General features: G+C 29.1%; 2 protein-coding genes across 2 annotated transcripts; both read right to left on the bottom strand.

Annotated features, from left to right (window-relative positions):
* Positions 1–9,497: 9,497 nt before the first annotated feature.
* Positions 9,498–17,932, bottom strand: LOC133037760 ((-)-limonene synthase, chloroplastic-like). Its single transcript, XM_061115229.1, has 7 exons — positions 17,545–17,932; positions 13,671–13,935; positions 12,861–13,254; positions 12,340–12,564; positions 12,021–12,159; positions 10,179–10,487; positions 9,498–9,923 (listed from the first exon to the last, which is right to left on the bottom strand). The coding sequence occupies exons 1-7, from the start codon at positions 17,857–17,859 to the stop codon at positions 9,630–9,632; spliced, it is 1,941 nt and encodes a 646-aa protein (XP_060971212.1). The 5' UTR covers positions 17,860–17,932; the 3' UTR covers positions 9,498–9,629.
* A 1,091-nt stretch (positions 17,933–19,023) lies between these two features.
* Positions 19,024–19,956, bottom strand: LOC133038077 (uncharacterized). The gene has a single exon (XM_061116123.1). It carries the CDS (start codon positions 19,954–19,956, stop codon positions 19,024–19,026), a length of 933 nt encoding a protein of 310 aa, XP_060972106.1.
* Positions 19,957–20,281: the final 325 nt, after the last annotated feature.

Here is a 20,281-nt window from a genome sequence, read left to right as displayed (position 1 = left end):
AAAAATATTGTGGGTGACATAATTTGAGAAGCTTATGGTATAGGAAAGCCTAAATGACCATTTCAACTACCTTACCTAAGCCTAACAATACAAGCCTAGAAAGACCTTCTGATTCTTGGTTATGCATTAATCTATATTAGTGGAGAATAGTAAGTATTACAAGCATATGGAATTTTGGGTTAGTGGATTGTTGATTTTAATTGGCATGCATAAAGTGGTTTAATTGTTAGTTAATTGCATTCTATGGTTTCATGAGCTAAATGAAAATAAATTGAAATCTGTCAAGGGTGTAATTGAACTAAAATTCTGGATTATATGCATAAGTGAATTTTTTCATAATCATATTATTGAACCTACTTGAAAATTACTCGTGTTTTGGAGATTGACTTGTTTAATGTTTATTTAGTGTTTTACTCGAGGACGAGTAAAAGCTTAGTTTGAGGGAATTTGTTAGGTTATTTTTAGTATTAATTTTAGATTAAGTTTTAATCGTGTTTGGAGCATTTTTACGCTTGTTATCTTTTATTTTTACAGATTTAAAATAGAAGAAGATTAGAAAAATATCAGAGAAAAAGATGGGAAAAAGATAAAAAAATATCATGATATTTAAAATAGAGAAAATTGTGGAAGCCGAAACTTCAAGCCTGAATTCGACGGTGTTCTGATTGGATTTTCGAAAAAGTCAAAACATAACCGTTCTAGATCTCTCTTTTATCTTTCCGGAACATCTTGAATCGTCCGATTCCGAGCAATATTGAGAGAGTTATGGCCAAAATACTATCAGTCAACGCAGCAGAAAAAAAATATCTCGTTTGAGGTTTCCCAAAAATTTAAATCCGAATGGGAATTTAAATATTGCGTTTTTTTTTTCATATTTTTAGGCCTTCAATGCCTATATAAAGGGAAGAATGGAGTTGATTTCATCAAGCAATTTTAGAGAGAAAAAAAGGGAGAATACAGATGCAAAGTGGAGAGATCAACTGCAATATTGGAGGCACTCTTCGGAGGGTTTTCAACGTTCTTCTCTTCTCTATTTTCATCTCTTTTCTTAAAGTTAATACGTGTAATTATGTTTCAATGAACATGAGTAACTAAACACTTTATTAGGGTTAGGTGGATATTGTTTGACATTGTTTATGGTTTTAATATGAGTTATTTTCCCCCTAATTTCTATGTATTCTATTTTATTTGTGCTTAACTACTTTTAATTGCTTGATCACCAATTATCTGTCTATGATTTTGATGCGAGATCTGAGAAGTGAGTGTCAAATATGCTATAGTAGAATAGAACTGAATTTCGATATAGGACGAGAGTACCTATATGGTTTAGATAGCTTATAGGGTTTCTGTGTTTAATGCCTATTGCATGTTAAATTTATCACGAGAGTAGAAAGTTTGCATGTAATTGAGATTTATATATCTGAGAAGACTATAAATTACCTTAGTAAACCTGCTATTGCATAGAAATTAATATTAGGAAAATAATCATATTAGGCCATATCCAATAAAAACAATTGAAATCGAAGCCCTAGTTTTTATTAACTTTCAATTTTCTTGTATAATTGTTTCTTACTAGTTTCTTATTCTTAATTCTTTCTTTATTTTTTATTTAACCAAATAGAAGTAAAAGTTTAATTTTAACGTACTTAACTACACTCCCTGTGGGATCGACCTCACTCCTAGTGAGTCTACTACTTTAAACGATACGTACACTTGCGTGTGCAAAATATCGCAACAAGTTTTTGGCGCCGTTGCCGGGGAGTGTTAGTTAATATTATTAAAAATTAAATTTTGTTCTAATTTGGTTTTTCTTTTTAGTTTTAGTATTATTGTTTTTCAAATTTTTATCTTTTTAGTACTAATTTAGTTTTTTTTTTATTATTTTACTAATGTTTTATTGATGAGCTTGACTGCAAGGTAAATCCGAATGCTATATCTTGAGGATTTTGCCCAACAACATAATGAGCCATTCTATTCTGCTTGGAGGAGATTTAAAGAGTATGGAGAGAGATGTTATCCCACTTTCTCAAGTGGATGTTTTACGTGGCTCTTTTATAATGGACTTAATAATGAAACAAGAAGCTGGGTTGATTATAGAGCAGAGACAACCGGAGCACCTCTATTAATGAGAGGCTATGATGTAATAAATCTGTTGAATAACATGGCAGATTTTGATTACGACTGGCATTGGGATCCATCACTTCAGGGTTGGAGTCACCAATACCCACCTTATTGCCCAAATTCATCCCAACAAACTGAAAAAGAGGAGCAACTACTAGCACTTTTACAATCACTTCCAGGAGAGATTAATCGCTTAACAGACATGGTGAGGTCCTTATGTGATAATTTAGTGGCTCATGATTCGGAATGTAATAACTCCAATGCGAAAGTTATGAGAGTTATTGCTACAATGAAGAAGGGTCGTTAGTTGAGTACAAGGAAGATAATGAGCGCTACAATTGAAGATCAAGATCCTTGTGAAGAGGAACTCATTGAATATGAAATCACAAGTGAGGGTATGAATAGCCACGTGGAGAGTGAGCAACAAGAAGAAAGTTTGTTAGATGAAAGAGTAGATACTGTGACATTGGAAGATGAGAAAGCACATGACAGCATTGATTCGACTTCATCAATGATATTGACTAATAAACCACCAATGAATCCATATATTTCATCAACACCATATTACATCCTCTGCGAGCTACGAAAGGCTTCTCCCCAAGCTCATCATCCAAAGTCTTATGTTGTTGGTATTAACTTTGATTCAAACTCATCGCTTGCCAAGCTTGAAGGCAAGTACAACAACAATTTTCAAGTTGTCTTGCATGACGCTTATTATGGGCGTCAACCGCTTATTGATGTGGCACCCAGGTAAGTTTCCTTTCCTTGTTCTTTAATGTCACATTGGGGACAATGTGTCACTTTAGTTTGGGGGAGGAGTGACTTAATTTTTATTTTGAGTTTTTAAGTTTTATGTCTTTTAATTTTTAATTTTTATTGTTGTGAGTCAATTTTCTTAATGTGAGTCAATTTGAAAGTAGGTAGATAGCATGATTTGAAAAGTTCACTTATTTTCGAAAAATCCGTGTGCTTGGTGATATTACGTTCTTGACTAATTTCAATTTTGAGCATGGAATCATATTAGGTAATTTGCTAGTAATTGAATTGTTTTATGTATGTTGATTGTGGAATGTGGAAAGTTGTTTGGAAATTCTAGAACTTGCTTGCTTGCTATTTGAGGCGAAATAATAAGTTATGCATGACTAGGAAAGTGATTTAGGCAATTTTTTTTTAAATCGATTGTGCTTGTCAAGCCATCCCTATATTTTATCCTAGTTACCCTTTTTGAGCCTTAACTTATTTTTTTCTACACATATTGAGCCTAAGAAAAAAGATAAACCCATGAATATCCTAAGATTTAATCCTAATTATACCATAAGTAGATCTTTAGTTTGGGAGAATTTGGATGGGAAGTTTGTTGTATGTGTGTGGAAAAAGTGTGAAAATTGAGAGAATATAAACAAGAAAAAAAAAAAAAATTGATTGACAACAACTTGAAAAAAAGGAGAAAAGAAAGAAAAATCTGACAACTAGTGTCAAATCTAGAAAAAAAAAAAAGATAAATATAAAGTTGTTGCACCCTTGTTGAAGAATATATCTCTCATGTAATTAGAAAAAAGGGTATTGGGATTGTGTTAAAAATATTGTGGGTGACATAATTTGAGAAGCTTATGGTATAGGAAAGCCTAAATGACCATTTCAACTACCTTACCTAAGCCTAACAATACAAGCCTAGAAAGACCTTCTGATTCTTGGTTATGCATTAATCTATATTAGTGGAGAATAGTAAGTATTACAAGCATATGGAATTTTGGGTTAGTGGATTGTTGATTTTAATTGGCATGCATAAAGTGGTTTAATTGTTAGTTAATTGCATTCTATGGTTTCATGAGCTAAATGAAAATAAATTGAAATCTGTCAAGGGTGTAATTGAACTAAAATTCTGGATTATATGCATAAGTGAATTTTTTCATAATCATATTATTGAACCTACTTGAAAATTACTCGTGTTTTGGAGATTGACTTGTTTAATGTTTATTTAGTGTTTTACTCGAGGACGAGTAAAAGCTTAGTTTGGGGGAATTTGTTAGGTTATTTTTAGTATTAATTTTAGATTAAGTTTTAATCGTGTTTGGAGCATTTTTACGCTTGTTATCTTTTATTTTTACAGATTTAAAATAGAAGAAGATTAGAAAAATATCAGAGAAAAAGATGGGAAAAAGATAAAAAAATATCATGATATTTAAAATAAAGAAAATTGTGGAAGCCGAAACTTCAAGCCTGAATTCGACGGTGTTCTGATTGGATTTTCGAAAAAGTCAAAACATAACCGTTCTAGATCTCTCTTTTATCTTTCCGGAACATCTTGAATCGTCCGATTCCGAGCAATATTGAGAGAGTTATGGCCAAAATACTATCAGTCAACGCAGCAGAAAAAAAATATCTCGTTTGAGGTTTCCCAAAAATTTAAATCCGAATGGGAATTTAAATATTGCGTTTTTTTTTCATATTTTTAGGCCTTCAATGCCTATATAAAGGGAAGAATGGAGTTGATTTCATCAAGCAATTTTAGAGAGAAAAAAAGGGAGAATACAGATGCAAAGTGGAGAGATCAACTGCAATATTGGAGGCACTCTTCGGAGGGTTTTCAACGTTCTTCTCTTCTCTATTTTCATCTCTTTTCTTAAAGTTAATATGTGTAATTATGTTTCAATGAACATGAGTAACTAAACACTTTATTAGGGTTAGGTGGATATTGTTTGACATTGTTTATGGTTTTAATATGAGTTATTTTCCCCCTAATTTCTATGTATTCTATTTTATTTGTGCTTAACTACTTTTAATTGCTTGATCACCAATTATCTGTCTATGATTTTGATGCGAGATCTGAGAAGTGAGTGTCAAATATGCTATAGTAGAATAGAACTGAATTTCGATATAGGACGAGAGTACCTATATGGTTTAGATAGCTTATAGGGTTTCTGTGTTTAATGCCTGTTGCATGTTAAATTTATCACGAGAGTAGAAAGTTTGCATGTAATTGAGATTTATATATCTGAGAAGACTATAAATTACCTTAGTAAACCTGCTATTGCATAGAAATTAATATTAGGAAAATAATCATATTAGGCCATATCCAATAAAAACAATTGAAATCGAAGCCCTAGTTTTTATTAACTTTCAATTTTCTTGTATAATTGTTTCTTACTAGTTTCTTATTCTTAATTCTTTCTTTATTTTTTATTTAACCAAATAGAAGTAAAAGTTTAATTTTAACGTACTTAACTACACTCCCTGTGGGATCGACCTCACTCCTAGTGAGTCTACTACTTTAAACGATACGTACACTTGCGTGTGCAAAATATCGCAACAGCGACAAAATTTGAAGCTAGAGCCTTAAGAATAACTTCCAGGCCTGTAGCTAAAAGTGATGGCTTCTTATCTCTAGCATAAGAATATTGTGCAGCCTTCCTCTTGCCACGACCACCTTTGCTAGTTCTCAAACCTCATTTTATCTTTAATTGATGATGTCGAGAAATTTGTCTACCAAACTCATTTGAAAAGTGAGTGGTTGCTCTGTAGAAAATAAAACAAGTTCAAGAAATGAGCATGGAAGCGTCATAATAAAATGAATAGTGGCAACATACAATTAAGATCCAGACCATTTATTTTAGCATAGTTGGGATTTTCACTAACAAATTGCGTTATATCCTCTCTATCTAAGAGGCTTCCATATTCGATCTTATTTTACTTGATCGTGTAGGTACTTATCATATTTATCTAAAAAAATAAATTGAAATTTTTACTTTTGAACTTTAACAACCTCTAAACTATTAATATTCCATGGTTAAAACCTGACCTATAACCTGTTCAAAACTAGACTGTTGTATGTTAGTAGTTCTGTCAGAAATATTAGAAGTGGAACATGGGGGATCTATTTGGCATTCTCCTGCACCACATGTAATTGGGATTGGTGATACAGAGACAGATACAGGAGTGGGAATATGTGCTAAGTGTAAACAGTCAGGAATTGGAAAGTTTTGGGAATTTTGTGGCTTAGATGATTGAGCATGGGGAAATTGATGTTCATCAAAGATGACATCTCTTGAGATATATATTCTACCATTTGAACTAAGACACTTGTAGCCCTTGTGATTAAGGCTATACCCAAGAAAGGTACAAGGTGTGACCTGAATTGGAGTTTATGTTTATTATAGGGTCTTATATTTGGATAGCAAGTGCAGCCAAAGGTTCTAAACCAGTTGTAATCTGGTTTAATGTTGAACAGAACTTCTATGGGAGATTTTTTGCCTACTAATGGTGTAGGAAGTCTGTTATGAAGGTAGACAGAGGTTCTAAAAGCCTCATCCCAGAATTTAAATGGTAGGTGTGCTTGAGCAAGTAAAGCTAGACCATTTTCAACAATGTGTCTATGCTTTCTCTCAGCAATCCCATTTTGCTCATGTGTGGTTGGGAATGGATGAATGTGAGTGATTTCCATTTCATGTAGATGGCTAGTAAATGACCTATACTCCCCTCCCCAGTCAGTTTGAAGGCACTATAATTTGAAGCCAAGTTGCAACTCAACTTCATTTTTAAAGTTTAACACTTTTAAAGCTTCATATTTGTTCTTTAACAGATAGATCCAAGTGAATCTAGAGTAAACATCAACAAAGTAGACATAATACTTATATCCATTGAATGAATCTATGTGTGAGGGACCCCACAAATCCGACACAACAAGTTGTAAGGGCTCTGTGTAAACAGTGTGTGATGCCTTAGGAAAGGGCAACTTGTGAATTTTTCCTAAACAACAGCTTCACAAACAGAATTAGATTCTTTATTGATTAAGATATTACAAGATTGTAGGACAATTTTCTTGGATGGATGGCCCAACCTATTATGCCAAACATCAAAATTGTAAAATTATTGGAATTATGACTACAACTTGTAAAGTTATTGACATATATGGATTCACTTGAACTAAGTTGAGAAGTCACTACTAGAGAATTGACAGGGGACTGTGATGTGAAGCTAGATTGAGGAGATTGAATCTGAGAAGATGATTGAAGATGAAGGTCCTCAGATTCAAACGAATACAGGCCATTCTTGTGTTTCCCCGTGAGAAGAGTAGCATATGTCACCTGATCTTACACAAGACAATAGTTAGAATGAAACTGAAAATAAACACACCATTATCTTCAGCAAATTTAGATAAGTACACTAACTAAATTCTTAGTGATGCAGGAACATGCAAAAGATTTTTAAGAAGTAAATGTTGAGATTGACAGGATTTCGGAGAAATAAAGGTATGACCAATATGTTTAATGGGTAGGCTTGTACCATCACCAACATACTTGCGTTCAGGGCCATTGTAGTCACTGATGTTCATGACATTATGTGCAACTGGAGTGCAGTGATTAGTGGCTCCAGAATCAGGATATCAGTTGCTGTCTGAACTCTGGTTTGCAGCAACAAGATTGGCTTGTGCAGGTGGTGGTGCTACTGATGAACTTGATCATGAGAGTGCGTGAAAGTTTTGTCAAATCTATAGTAACAATCCTGAGCAATGTGACCAATTCTAAAGTAGATATGACATTGAGGTTTATTGTTTGATGCAGAAAACCTCCCTCCTCTCGAAAAACCAGATCCACCACCTCTTGACACACTTCTAGAAGCACGATCATTATAATAAAAATAGCTATTTGAAGAAATGTTAGGACTGTTACCTTGAGAAAAATTATTTCTGTTGAAATTTCCATTGTAATTTCCTCTTAAGTATGAAACTGATTGTGATTCCCTTGCTGATATTGTCTGAAGTTCCTACTACTGGTGTAGTTGGCTTTAGGATGAACATCAGCATCATTTGTTGTGACATGAGCACTGAGATCCAGTTCAGTGTTAGTCTTCTCAATTCGAGATTCTGAGGCAAGGAGCAAAGCCTCAATCTCGGCTACAAAGTAGCCTTCAATTCTTGTGTTCGCAGAGATCACAAAAGTGTCATATTTGATATGTAGTCCTTTGAAGATAGCTCCAATATGGTCTCGTGCAGATAATTAAAACTTCTCCAACCGAAGCCAACAGATCCACATGTTGCTTGATTCGAAGAAGATAATCATTCGGTCCAAGATTACCTTTCTTGATATTTTGAAGCTTCGTTCTGAACTCAAGTATCTTGACCGAGACTTGAATTGTTAAGTATTTTTCTAATGTACGCCAGATCTGACTAGCTGATTCGCATCCCACCATCCGAGTCAACAAGCTTTCAGACATTGATGAGAGAAGCCACGACACAAGCAATTGGTCCTGAACATCCCACTCAACATAAGCTGGATTTAAAGTATTCGAGGCTTGATCTGCATCCGATAGAAACTTAGGTGGAGGTGCAGCTCCTTGGATGAGATGCAGTAATCTATTTCCTCTTATGGCTGCCATGACTTGTTGCTTCCACAATAGGAAGTTGTGATCATTGAGCTTCACCGAGAGACTATGATTAGAGAACACAGTGGATGATTCGTTCGATTCCTTTCCTCTGCCATTGACAACTGTAGGACCAGTTGTATGTTGATTGCTCGAGTTGCTGGTGATGACATTCGCCATTAATGGTGGAAAGTTCTCTGATGGCCATGTTGAAATTCCTCCTTGAAATTATTGCAAAAGATAAAATGTAAAACAGAACAAAGAACAAGAAGAAAGGTAGAAAAGAGAGAAGAGAAACATTGAATCAGCAAAAGAAAATGATTCATTGACAGCTAAGCACGAGAGCTTAGTATTTATACAAGATTAAAACAATGAGAAGTTAGCTACTAACTGACAGCTCACAAACTTACAACAACTTTACAACAGAATTGCAACAAACACACTGAGCTGACAGCAATGAAACTAACAATCCTAACTAACTTTTAACTGTCTTAACAATGACGTATGGATTCAGAGAGACCATGGAGTCCATTCAACATAAAGCTCCCTCTTTGCATTGCGATGTGTGGCCGATCTATAGTATAGAAGGTCGAGAACTTGGAATCAAAGTTTTCTTGATTTTTATTTTGGAAAGGATTTGGGTAGTAAAAGTGGCTTTGTACAAATTGACATCCATCTTGATTCTAATTTGGTTATTTAGAAAGGCTCTACTAAGGGTGTTTTTCTATCAAGGGTGCTTATTTGGAAGACTGAAGGAATAGAATTTCTAATGTGAAGGATATCTGGAAGTGGTTCTAGGACAAAAAGATTCATCCTAGACAAGGCTTCAAATGTTCTCCCTACTAATGACAAATTCGATCTTGATAGTAAGGAAAACTACCCCTTATTCTGTTGTTGTTGTTCAGGGTTCGCTGAACTTTCAAGGGGAGGAATCTCCCTCTTGGATCTCATCAACCTTTTTTCGTAATTCTGAACCGAGATTACTTTAAAAAAAAATATGCAAAAGCTTAGCCAAGTAATATAAATTATAATGTGTATTATATTAATTCATGCACATATAATAATAATAATAATAATAATAATAATAATAGTTATTTTTGTATTGACCCAGTATAGAGTTGTGTGTCAATATATAATTATTTAATTAGTTACATGGGAATAGGGTTAATAATCAAATCTGAAATATGTCCCTTTGATAAATTATTCTGAGAAGCATGTCCATCACCATAAAGGTATATAAATTTGGCTGTTCTACCAAGATTTTTGCAAACATGAACAACTTCTTTCGAGAAATAATTATTGAAGTCCATTTCTTTATTCATCTCTTTCCATGTTTCCATTATCAAAAATTTGATGTGCTCGCGAGCTTCATCTTCAGAAACACCTGTATCATTCATGTAACATTGAATTGATTTCGGAACATCTCCTCTTTTCATCTCATCCTGTTCAATTTGTTATTAAGGCAACATATTATTATTAGAAATATTATTATTTAATCGTATGTATGTTTTATTATACATATTTGGTGTTTTTACTTTGGTTTTACATGACCCCTATAAAAACCGACATTAAAAGTCTATGTTATCGTCCTTAGGTTTTATGTCCTTATAAAACCATATTTTCTTATTTATCCATAGGATATTTAATTTGCGTTTGCTATGTATATATTAAATTAATAATAATAAAATTAAGCTTACCGACGATGTTCCTAGGTCATCTTCAAGTCGTAAAAGTATGGATCCAAGATGAAATATGGTAGGGTAACCATCATTTGATATTTCCAGGGATCCTTCATGAATATTTATGGAAGGATCATCATAACCTTCTTCCAAGAATTTTATGGAAGCTTTTTCTAAGGGATTTGTGAAAGCAAAATAAGCATGCAAAAGAATAATTGGTCCCCCAACTGAAATCCATGTATTCTTCATATATTCTTCTAATGTTGGTTTGTATCCACTATAGAACCATTTTGCCTCTTCTAATTGATATTTAGACCAAACCACCCACTGCGTATATATATATATATATACATATTAATTATCTAATTATTACTTCACCAAACCAACATATATAAAATTAATGATCACTGATCCAAAATTGAAGAGATTATCATTCATTATAATTAATTACTTAATCTTATATATAGGGAGCATATATATAATTAGGTAGGATTAAGCCTAACTTGGATTCTTTAATAAGAATAATTTTAATTTTTTTGTATACCTAGAAAAATTATATACTTTAATATTCTTATATAACAGTTGAAATTATAGTTCTATAGTATTAATTAATTTTGAATAATTTACAGTGTGATCATTATAACATTCAAAATAATTGATTGTACATATATAAAATGAAACAAGTACATGTTCTATATACTCACTATAAAGGACTAAGCTAGAATTGAAATTTAAAATATATATTTAGCAACATTAATTCCCATATTTGCGTCAAAGGTGACTCAGAAAAAGCATAATATAATATACATGCACCATCATATATATAAATATAAATATAATATATATAGGTGACTATTCAATGGTTACATTTTTTTTAACCTGTAATAGCAGGTTACTAATAGGTAGACTTTCTTTTTTTAGATTTAATTAATTATAATTAACTATATTCTTAAAATAATTAATTAAATAGTAGAAATTCCTTTTTTAGAATTATTTAATTATAATTAATTATTTTCTTAAAATAATTAATTAAATATTTAACAAGACCTCTTTTAGCAATTAATATTTATATTTAAATCCTTATTTGAATTATTTTAATAATTAAGTCATTTAATTATAATATTTACAATAAAATTTATTTTTTTACAAAGATTAAACTTCTTTTGACACAAATTAAAATTCTCTTCTTATAATAAATTTTTAAATGATTAATTATTTTTAAATGATATTTAATTATTTTGTGACAATTATATGAACTAAGTATGAGGTCTCAAGCTAATCAATCGATAACAAGCGCATCCATTTTTTTTCTATAAAATCCTTCAACTTATTTCATTTTTTACTTTTTAAATATTTAAATAAAAAAATTAAATAATTAAGTGTAATAATTTAAAATTAAGATTACAAGTATAATAAAATTTAAATTATGAAATTATATGTATATAATTTTAAATTATAAAAAGTTTTGCTATAAAATTTTAAATAATTTAAGTATAAAAAAATAAATTGCTAAAAGATCCTTATATAGTAATAAATTACAAAAAATTAATTAATAATTATAATTAATTTAATTTTAAAATATAATTAATCTTAATTAAAGTTTATAAGGAAATAAATGATTAGGTCACTTTCAGGTTACAAGTTATTTATTATTTATTTTTATTTAATTTCTAAATTAATCACAACCATTTAATAGTAATCCAATAGCTTAAAAAAATGTAACCATGATGGTTACAATAAAAATGTAACCATTGAAACCTCTTCCTAATATATATATATATATAACAGCTTACAATTCCTCTATACCAAAAATAATAAATTTTCTTACGATAAGAATAAAAGTGATATATAAGTACGTACCGATTTCTTGAGGTATTCAATGTTGATGAAATTTTTGTCTGCTAAGGTATCATACCCCATTTCATTCACAGTATTGAATAAGAAAAAGAAAGGCATTCTCATATATTCTGGTAACTCATTTATGGCTTTCACATCCCATCTAAAAATCAAAATTCAAATTTCTCTTTTATTATTTATCATCGGATTACAATTTAATAGTTTAATATTTTAAAAATTAATGTTTATAGTTAAATTTAGTTAGTAATACTCATCAATAAATATTACCATTAAAAAGTATTCTATATATATAAATATATATTCTTATATACATGAAAATTACCTTTCAATAGCTTTTGTGAAAAGCTCTAATTCCTCCAATGTTCCATACACATCATATATGTCATCAATTACTGTAATTAGAACATATAATCTTGCAGATATTCTTCTAAACTGACTGAATTGTGGCTCAAATTTTACTCCAATCTGCCATAAAAAAGCCTCCACCAATCTATCTCTAACATAATTTTCCATTTTCTTTTCCCCAAGTTTAGATTGCTCCCACCATCTAATATATTTACATATAATATATATGAGAAAAATCATATCTTTTTTAGTTTAGTAAAATTCATTATATAAACAATGTATTAATACCAAACTTAATTGACAATATATATAAATATTAATAATATCCTCAATTAATTAGTATTTCATTATCACTAAATTGACAGTTAGTACTGGAAAGATACATGCAATGTAGGATTCTCTAACAAATAAATATATTGGTCGATCGGATGTAAAGTCTCGTTGAAGTGCAATACAACGATCTGATTCATCAAAAAAAAAAAAAAATTATGTAAATACCTTGATAGATGTTTTAGATCTTCTTGGTGTATTGATTGGAGCATGTTAAAATCCAATTTGGCAAATTCAAGTAATGTGAAATTCATGTCTTTTTTCTTCTGGTACATATCAATGAACCACCTAGCTTCCAACCTATTTATTCTCCAATGAAGTGGAGTCTCCAAAGCATGGTTAACAAATAATGCAATAATATTATCATCATCATCTAATAATTTGTTTTTCTCTATGTAATTTTTGAGACATTTTGTTGTGAAAATTCTTGCTTCATCCAAAATACTTTCACCCTTTTTCCCATAGAATGAAGCTTCATATAAGCCTAATGCTCCCATAATATCATTACTTATATTTGCCTTGAACTCTCCTGTCTTCTGATCTTTGAAATTATTGAAAATTTCTGCAATAATAACAATCAAATTATATATTTAATATATATGTAGAACACTTCTTAATATTAACCATTAAATTTGGATTTAATTGTGAATAATGAATGAACAATTTAAATTTTTATGCTTAATTTATTTATTTAATTAGATAAAATATCAAAAAATTATGTTTATTTTACATAATATCAAAAATATCTAAGTCAAACTATTTAACTTTTTTTATTTTATTTTTTTTGCTGAATAATTTTTTTTTTCAATTGATGGAACAACTTAATTTTTTTTTATCTTATATAATGTAAAAATGAAAAAACATATATAATTAGGTAAATAAATTATGCATAAAAGCTAATTTTTCTAATAATACTCATTCATAAATAATACTTATATAAATATATATATATATATATATATAAATATACGTACGTACCTTGAGATACTTCAAATCCATATTGGCGTAGAAGCCTAAATTGGAGAGCAGTAGCATATAAATCATAATTAGGATTAGGGTTGTTATTATTATTGGTGAATTTTTCTTTCAAAATAGAAATGATTTCATTCTCAAAACGATAAGATAATCCAAGTCTTTGTATTGTATCAATTAGCTCAAGTTGAGCTAAACAATTTTCCTCTCCAACCAGTATCCTTTTCACGTCTTTCTCCAGCTTATTTAATCGACTTGTATAAAGTTCACCCTATATATGTATATATATTATTATACACAGTGATGTAATATATTGTTTCTTAAAACAAAAAATATATAAATATATATTAACATTATAGGTGGGCACGTGTCATTAAGCAAACTAATATATAATATGTGCACTAAAATATTACACGTGTATATAATATGATAATTTTTAAAGTTCTTATCTAAATCTTTATATATTAAAAGTGCCTATCTAACGGTATTTGTTGGTTTAACAGAATATACTTGAATATTCTGTTAAATTTAACGATAGGTTTGATCTCCCGTTAACTTTAAAAAATATATAAATAATTAAACCCAAAAAATTAAACAATCTTTTTTTTAAACGTTTAAACCAAATAATTAAATCTAAAAAATTAAACAATCTTTTTTTAAATTAAAAAAAATAATCCTAGCCACATATCTCTCTAACATAACTAACCGTATATCTCCAATGTTTGATATTTTTTTTATTAGTTAAACGTTAACAAATAAATAAAAAATTAACAAATATTAATATTGTTACACGATTAGCTTAACAGATTAGGCTTACACGATTTTTTTTTAAACCCAAAAAATTAAACAATCTTTTTTTTAAACGTTTAAACCCAATAATTAAACCCAAAAAATTAAACAATCTTTTTTTAAATTAAAAAAAACTACAGCGATACCCACCTTAAATAACAATCATCAATATAAAATTTAAACTCTATATAAAAAAAATCGTTTATAACCTAAAACATTTGAATAACAATGTGTATATTATAGGTTTATATACACAATTATGACATTCTTAACAATTAGTTTTATAAAACATATCGTTTATAACATAATTTACAATTAGTCACTAAATTCTTAAACAAAAACCCCTAGAACTTAAAATAAAATTAATATTTACGTGGCTCGCCACGTAACTCTCTTCTAGTATATATATAAAGAAGAAGTATGAAGCGATAACGTGGCGGTCTAAAATCTCTCTAAAATCATTTTTCTTTTTTCTCCTTAATTCTTTTAATTGTTTAATATTATATTAAAACATAAATTTACAAATTAATATTTTATTATTATTTTAATAAATTTTATATAGAAATATCTATCTTAAATTAATTATTTTTTAAAAAACACATAATAATAAAAAGTTGATGTCATCATTGTAGTTCCTATTGATATCCTCAAATTTCTAAACTTAACACTCAATTTATCGTTATGTTATAGTTGATCAATAAAGTGCCACATGTGCAACCTAATAATTCTTTTAGAAAAAATAGTTTTAAAAAATAAAAATTAATTAAAATAAATTCATATTATTAAAATAAACATTATATACATATTAAATGAAATAAAAATTAATTTTTCCATCTTCTTCCAGCTATATTATCTTTACAGATTAACCATAAACTTTTTTTTTTGTAAGGAAATTAACAATGAACTTTGATTCTCGATTCAAATGTTATTTTTCAATTCTATTTTCATATATTCAAAATTCTCATTCCATAAATTTTCTACTAATATTTTTTAATCAATGAAACAAAAAGACAAACTTTAATTCCCGTATGAAAAATCAAATTCTCAATCTCAGTAATCAACAGAAACAACATCCAATTTCAAGTTCTCAAAATCTATAAAAATAAATATATAAATAAATAAATAAAAACAGATCTCATAAACATAAACTCAAATATTAGAACCCCAGTAATACACTAAAACTCAAACATTAAAAACACACACAATAAAATTCGAATCCAGAACTTAACACGCACATCAGAATAAAAATTAGACCATAAATGAGAATTTATGCTACTATTTTTCGAATTCTGGTATTTATTAGTAACAAATTTAATATTTTAAGTATTTATGTCACAATTTTTTTTAATAGTAAAGTTAAAATTTTAATATAATTTTATAAAGTAATTATTATTAATCAAAATATACAATTTATTTTTTTATATATAATTTAAAATATTTTATATATCTACCGCGAAGCGCGGAATGTTTACTAGTTTTTCTAAAAAGAAAACATTTTTTCTTATGCTTTTTTTAGCCGAGTTATTCAATCCAAATCCTCAACATGAATTTTTTGCCTAACTCTTTCCCGACGCTTTTTGCTTTAAGGAAAAGTTGTTTTTCTTGCAGTTATTTCTTATTAGCTATGTATAATAAGCTAAAAATTATCTTTATATAGCATATAAATGGGGAAGACTATGGTAGGACCTAGTAAAAATTTCTTACTGGTAGGGTATTTTTTTTAACCATTAATTTTAGATCGTGTGGTTATTATGATATAAGGTGTATACACTTACAATAAGACTACTTGTATACAATAAAAACTCTAGACATTATAATAATATTTAATGATGTATTTATTTTTAAAAATAAACAATATTAATAATTTATAAAAAAAAATATTAATTTTTAATTTAAATTATCATTATTATTTAAGAAAATAGTTTAAATTTTTTTTATGCAAATAAAATTTTAATGTAAAGAAAATAATAATTAAAAAATCTAATACATATATTTCAAAACTTAATATATTAAATGTATATTCCATTCTTTTAAATATATTTTTTTTTCTACATATAATTTAAAATAAAATTAAACATTTTTATACATATAATTTTTTTCCTTTAAATTTGTTATTGTTATTTTATTTATTTTAATTTGTTGTTAGACACATAAAATAATTATATAGTTATGTAACAAAAATATTTTTTATAAATATTAAATAATTTAATATTAAAAAGTAACCAATCTAAAATAACTGATTCAATCTGTATTTTTACTGATTGAATTGGATTAAATTTGAGCTATTTTGCAAATTAGATTGGATCTAAAATATGAAATCTGCACTTAGTGCGAATCGGATGCACTATAAGCAAAATAGTGTGGATTAAATTGGATGAACACAACAACACTCCGTATTTAAAAAAAGAAAATTAAAATCTGTAAAAATATAAAAATAATTATAGATCTGAAAAATATCTTTTTGTTATTTTTGGGTGTTTATAAAATAATCCCTTTTTTATTTTCAAAAAATTAACAATATGCTTTTTCAGATTTAAATGTTTAAATTTATAAGCAAAATATGAAAAAAAAAAAAAAAAAAAATTGTACAAGAAGCGCACATTTAAGAATTTTTTTTTTTTTTCATCTTCTCTGTTCTAACAATTCATTTTTTAAAATTGAACTTCAAAAGAAAAACAAAATATATATTTATTAAAATAATAAAATAAATAAAATAATTTCCTACAATAGAGTTTATTATATTACAGTGAAACTCAAAGTCACTACTTCATAATTGGTTAAAAAAAATTCCTTATAAGGGTAAAAACAAGCTGTCACACCATAGATAATCCCTATATATATATATATATATATTTATCATCACTACGTACCAAACAAAAAAAAATTAAAACTAAATATCATTTTTATTATGATATAAAAGTTACTTCTCACTAAAAAAAATTGATGACATAGAAAAATAATTTATGTTTAGTTACATTTTTTTTACTGTTAGTCATAAATTTTATCGTGACTAATAATAAGATATATTTTATAGTGTGTGTATATATATACATATAATGATAAATTATATACAAAAGGAAATAAAATTCACCTTATATTGAGTTGAAAGAGATTGAATAAAATCAAAAGACCAAATGGGAGGTCCATAGTTGGCCGATCTTCGATCACTATTATTAATAATCGTAGAACTAGGGTTATCAATCACAATACATTGTATGGGGTAACAAGTACTTGATCTTGATCTCGATCTCAATTTCGATCTCGATTTCAAGTTTGATTTTGGTTTTGATTTTGGTTTTGAAATAGAAGTAATAATAGAAGTTTTTGGTGTAAAACGATTATTAACTCTACTCCAAATAGGGAGGGATGATGATGGAGCAAATTGGTGAAAAGCCATGCACTGCATTTTTGATAATTATATAATTAATTAATTAATTTAATTCTAAACAAATAATAATATGTATATCTTTTTTGTGATGAAGATCTGCATTGTTTGCCTTGTATTTATATATGTTGATGATGGTAAGTTAGGCAAAAACATTAATGAAAATATTAGTGTAATCCAGATAATAATTAAGTTTATTAAGATGTGTTTAGATTATTCAACATGGCTGAAAGTACGACCTAAAGAATTAGGCATGGGTACTATTGAAAATATATTATTATTATTATTATTATTATTATTATAGAATTTGATCTTATTTTATTAATTGCTCGTGTAGGTACTTATCATATTTAATTAAAAAAATAAATTGAATTTTTACTTCTCAACTTTAACAACCTCCAAACTATTAGAGGTTGTTTGGCTTTACATTTTAAAAACTGTTTTGTGTTTTTTAAAACTGAAAAATAGTTTTTAAAAATTATTAGGAGTCGTTCGGCAAAAATTTTTAAAAAATGTTTTTTAAAAATTGAGTTTTAAAAAACTAGAAAATAGAAAACATTAAAATGTTGTTTTCAATTTTCAAACACAATTTTTTTTGTCTAACATATTATATTTTATATTTTGCTCACATACTCGGATCCTAAACCCGAAACCATACCCGAACCTAGACCCGGATGGATTAATGTCATGGCATGATGCTACAATATTGATTTTTTCGTAAGGAAAAATCTAAAAACAATTTTAAAAAATTTGTGCCAAACACCATTAAATTTTTAAAATGACAAAAAACTGTTTTCTATTCTCACTTTTAAAAACACAATTTTAAAAACTGAAAAACTAAAAACACAGCCAAACAAGCTCTTAATATTCCATGGTTAAAAAATTCCTTTGGAAATTATAGAAACAATTACAAATTTCCCCTTCAGTTGCATTTTGTTGTTTTTGCTAACGATTTCCTAATGTAAGACTCATCAATGATTTATCTATTTTAATTCAAAACTAATTGCATAGTAGAAAAATAGTTTCCTAGCTTTAGATTAAACCCTTTTTTTTATTATTATTTTTTAGTTAGTAAGAAAAATTTTATTGATATCAAAACTATACAAAGCAAGGAAAATATACCCCATAAACTTTTTTTTTTTTTGATGAGAAAACAAATTTATTCAAAAAAAAAAAACAGAGGAGTTACATGAGAGTTGTAGCCACAAAGGGGGCTACATCCCTGAGAAGGCCCGAGATACAGGACGAAGAGCTTCTCGCCCACCCCGCAAGAGCATCAGCTACCCTATTTTCCTCTCGAGGAATAAAAGAGAATATTACATGATCAAAGCACTTACACAAAGATAGACAGGATTCATAAACAGGGTAAGTGCCCCAGGCCAAAGGTAAACTCCCACATCTGAGAGCCAATACCGCAGCCTTCGAATCAGATTGCACCAGCAACTTGGTAACATTTCTCAAACTCGCCTGAACAAGAGCCAAGCGAATAGCCCGCAACTCCCCCTCGAGCACCCCAGAAACCTCAGAAATTTCTGTAGTCGCCCACCAATCTCCTACAGCCTCACCCGACAGCTCCACCACTCCTAAACCAGCCTTCGAATTCAAACCAGAAGCATCAACACTATACTTAATAAAATCCTGATGAGGAAGTGGTTCATTTACCACATCCTCTTGATGTTCGATCACCTCTGTCGAGGCCATAGAGAAGTGCATCTCCGCTGCTCTCTCTCTGATTTCCTTGATCATAGCCTGCATATTGCAACAGTCCCCTTTAAAGATTATGTTATTTCTTTTGCGCCAAACGATATCACACAAGCAGGCAATATACGATTGAGCCTCATCATCCAATAACTTGGCCCACCACATCCCAAAGTCTGCTATAGATGACCAACTGAAGGAATCCGTGCGAAATCCCCATTTACATTGAAACCAAAGAGCTCTGGTGACGCTGCAAGAGCAGAATAAATGCAAGGCCGACTCATCCTCCAAACCACAAAAAACACAAGACTTATCTTCCAAACCAAGACGGCCTTTAGTAGGCAGTAAGTCTGACCAAATCTTCCAGAGAAGAAGCTTCAGGTGAGGATGAAGGGTCGAATTCCAGAGATCAATCCACATTCTATTTTTTTACCTTGAACCTTGATTGTTGACTTAGGCCATTGTTTAACGCCCAAATGTGACTTCCACTAGCGGTGGTTGTAGTATAGATCGGGCGGTCGATTCCACAGGGAGGTGATTATGGACAAAAGCGTTAGTAGAAAAATAAAAACAAAAGGTTAATAATAAGTGATAATAGTAACAAATGATTTTGTGATTTTTGTTTTGGTAATAAATATTAAAGGAAAGCAAATAAATGTATAATCAATAGTAAAAGAGAGAAAGGCTTTAAGAATCATCCATATGCTTGTTTAGCTATTTTGTACCTTTGATTCACTAAGTTGAC

Source organism: Cannabis sativa, chromosome 5 (genome assembly GCF_029168945.1).
Source record: "Cannabis sativa cultivar Pink pepper isolate KNU-18-1 chromosome 5, ASM2916894v1, whole genome shotgun sequence".
NCBI lineage: Eukaryota > Viridiplantae > Streptophyta > Magnoliopsida > Rosales > Cannabaceae > Cannabis > Cannabis sativa.
This window is presented reverse-complemented; position numbering and strand designations above follow the sequence as displayed.

What these genes read in the sequence shown, in the direction of transcription:
- LOC133037760 (XM_061115229.1), bottom strand. Translation starts at nt 17,859, where the DNA reads ATGCAGTGCATGGCTTTTCACCAATTTGCTCCATCATCATCCCTCCCT. An exon ending in TGGATTTGAAGTATCTCAAG is followed by an intron (nt 13,255 to 13,670) that starts GTACGTACGTAT and finishes TTATTATTGCAG; the next exon opens with AAATTTTCAATAATTTCAAA. An exon ending in GATCTAAAACATCTATCAAG is followed by an intron (nt 12,565 to 12,860) that starts GTATTTACATAA and finishes TAAATATATTAG; the next exon opens with ATGGTGGGAGCAATCTAAAC.
- LOC133038077 (XM_061116123.1), bottom strand. Translation starts at nt 19,956, where the DNA reads ATGTGGATTGATCTCTGGAATTCGACCCTTCATCCTCACCTGAAGCTT.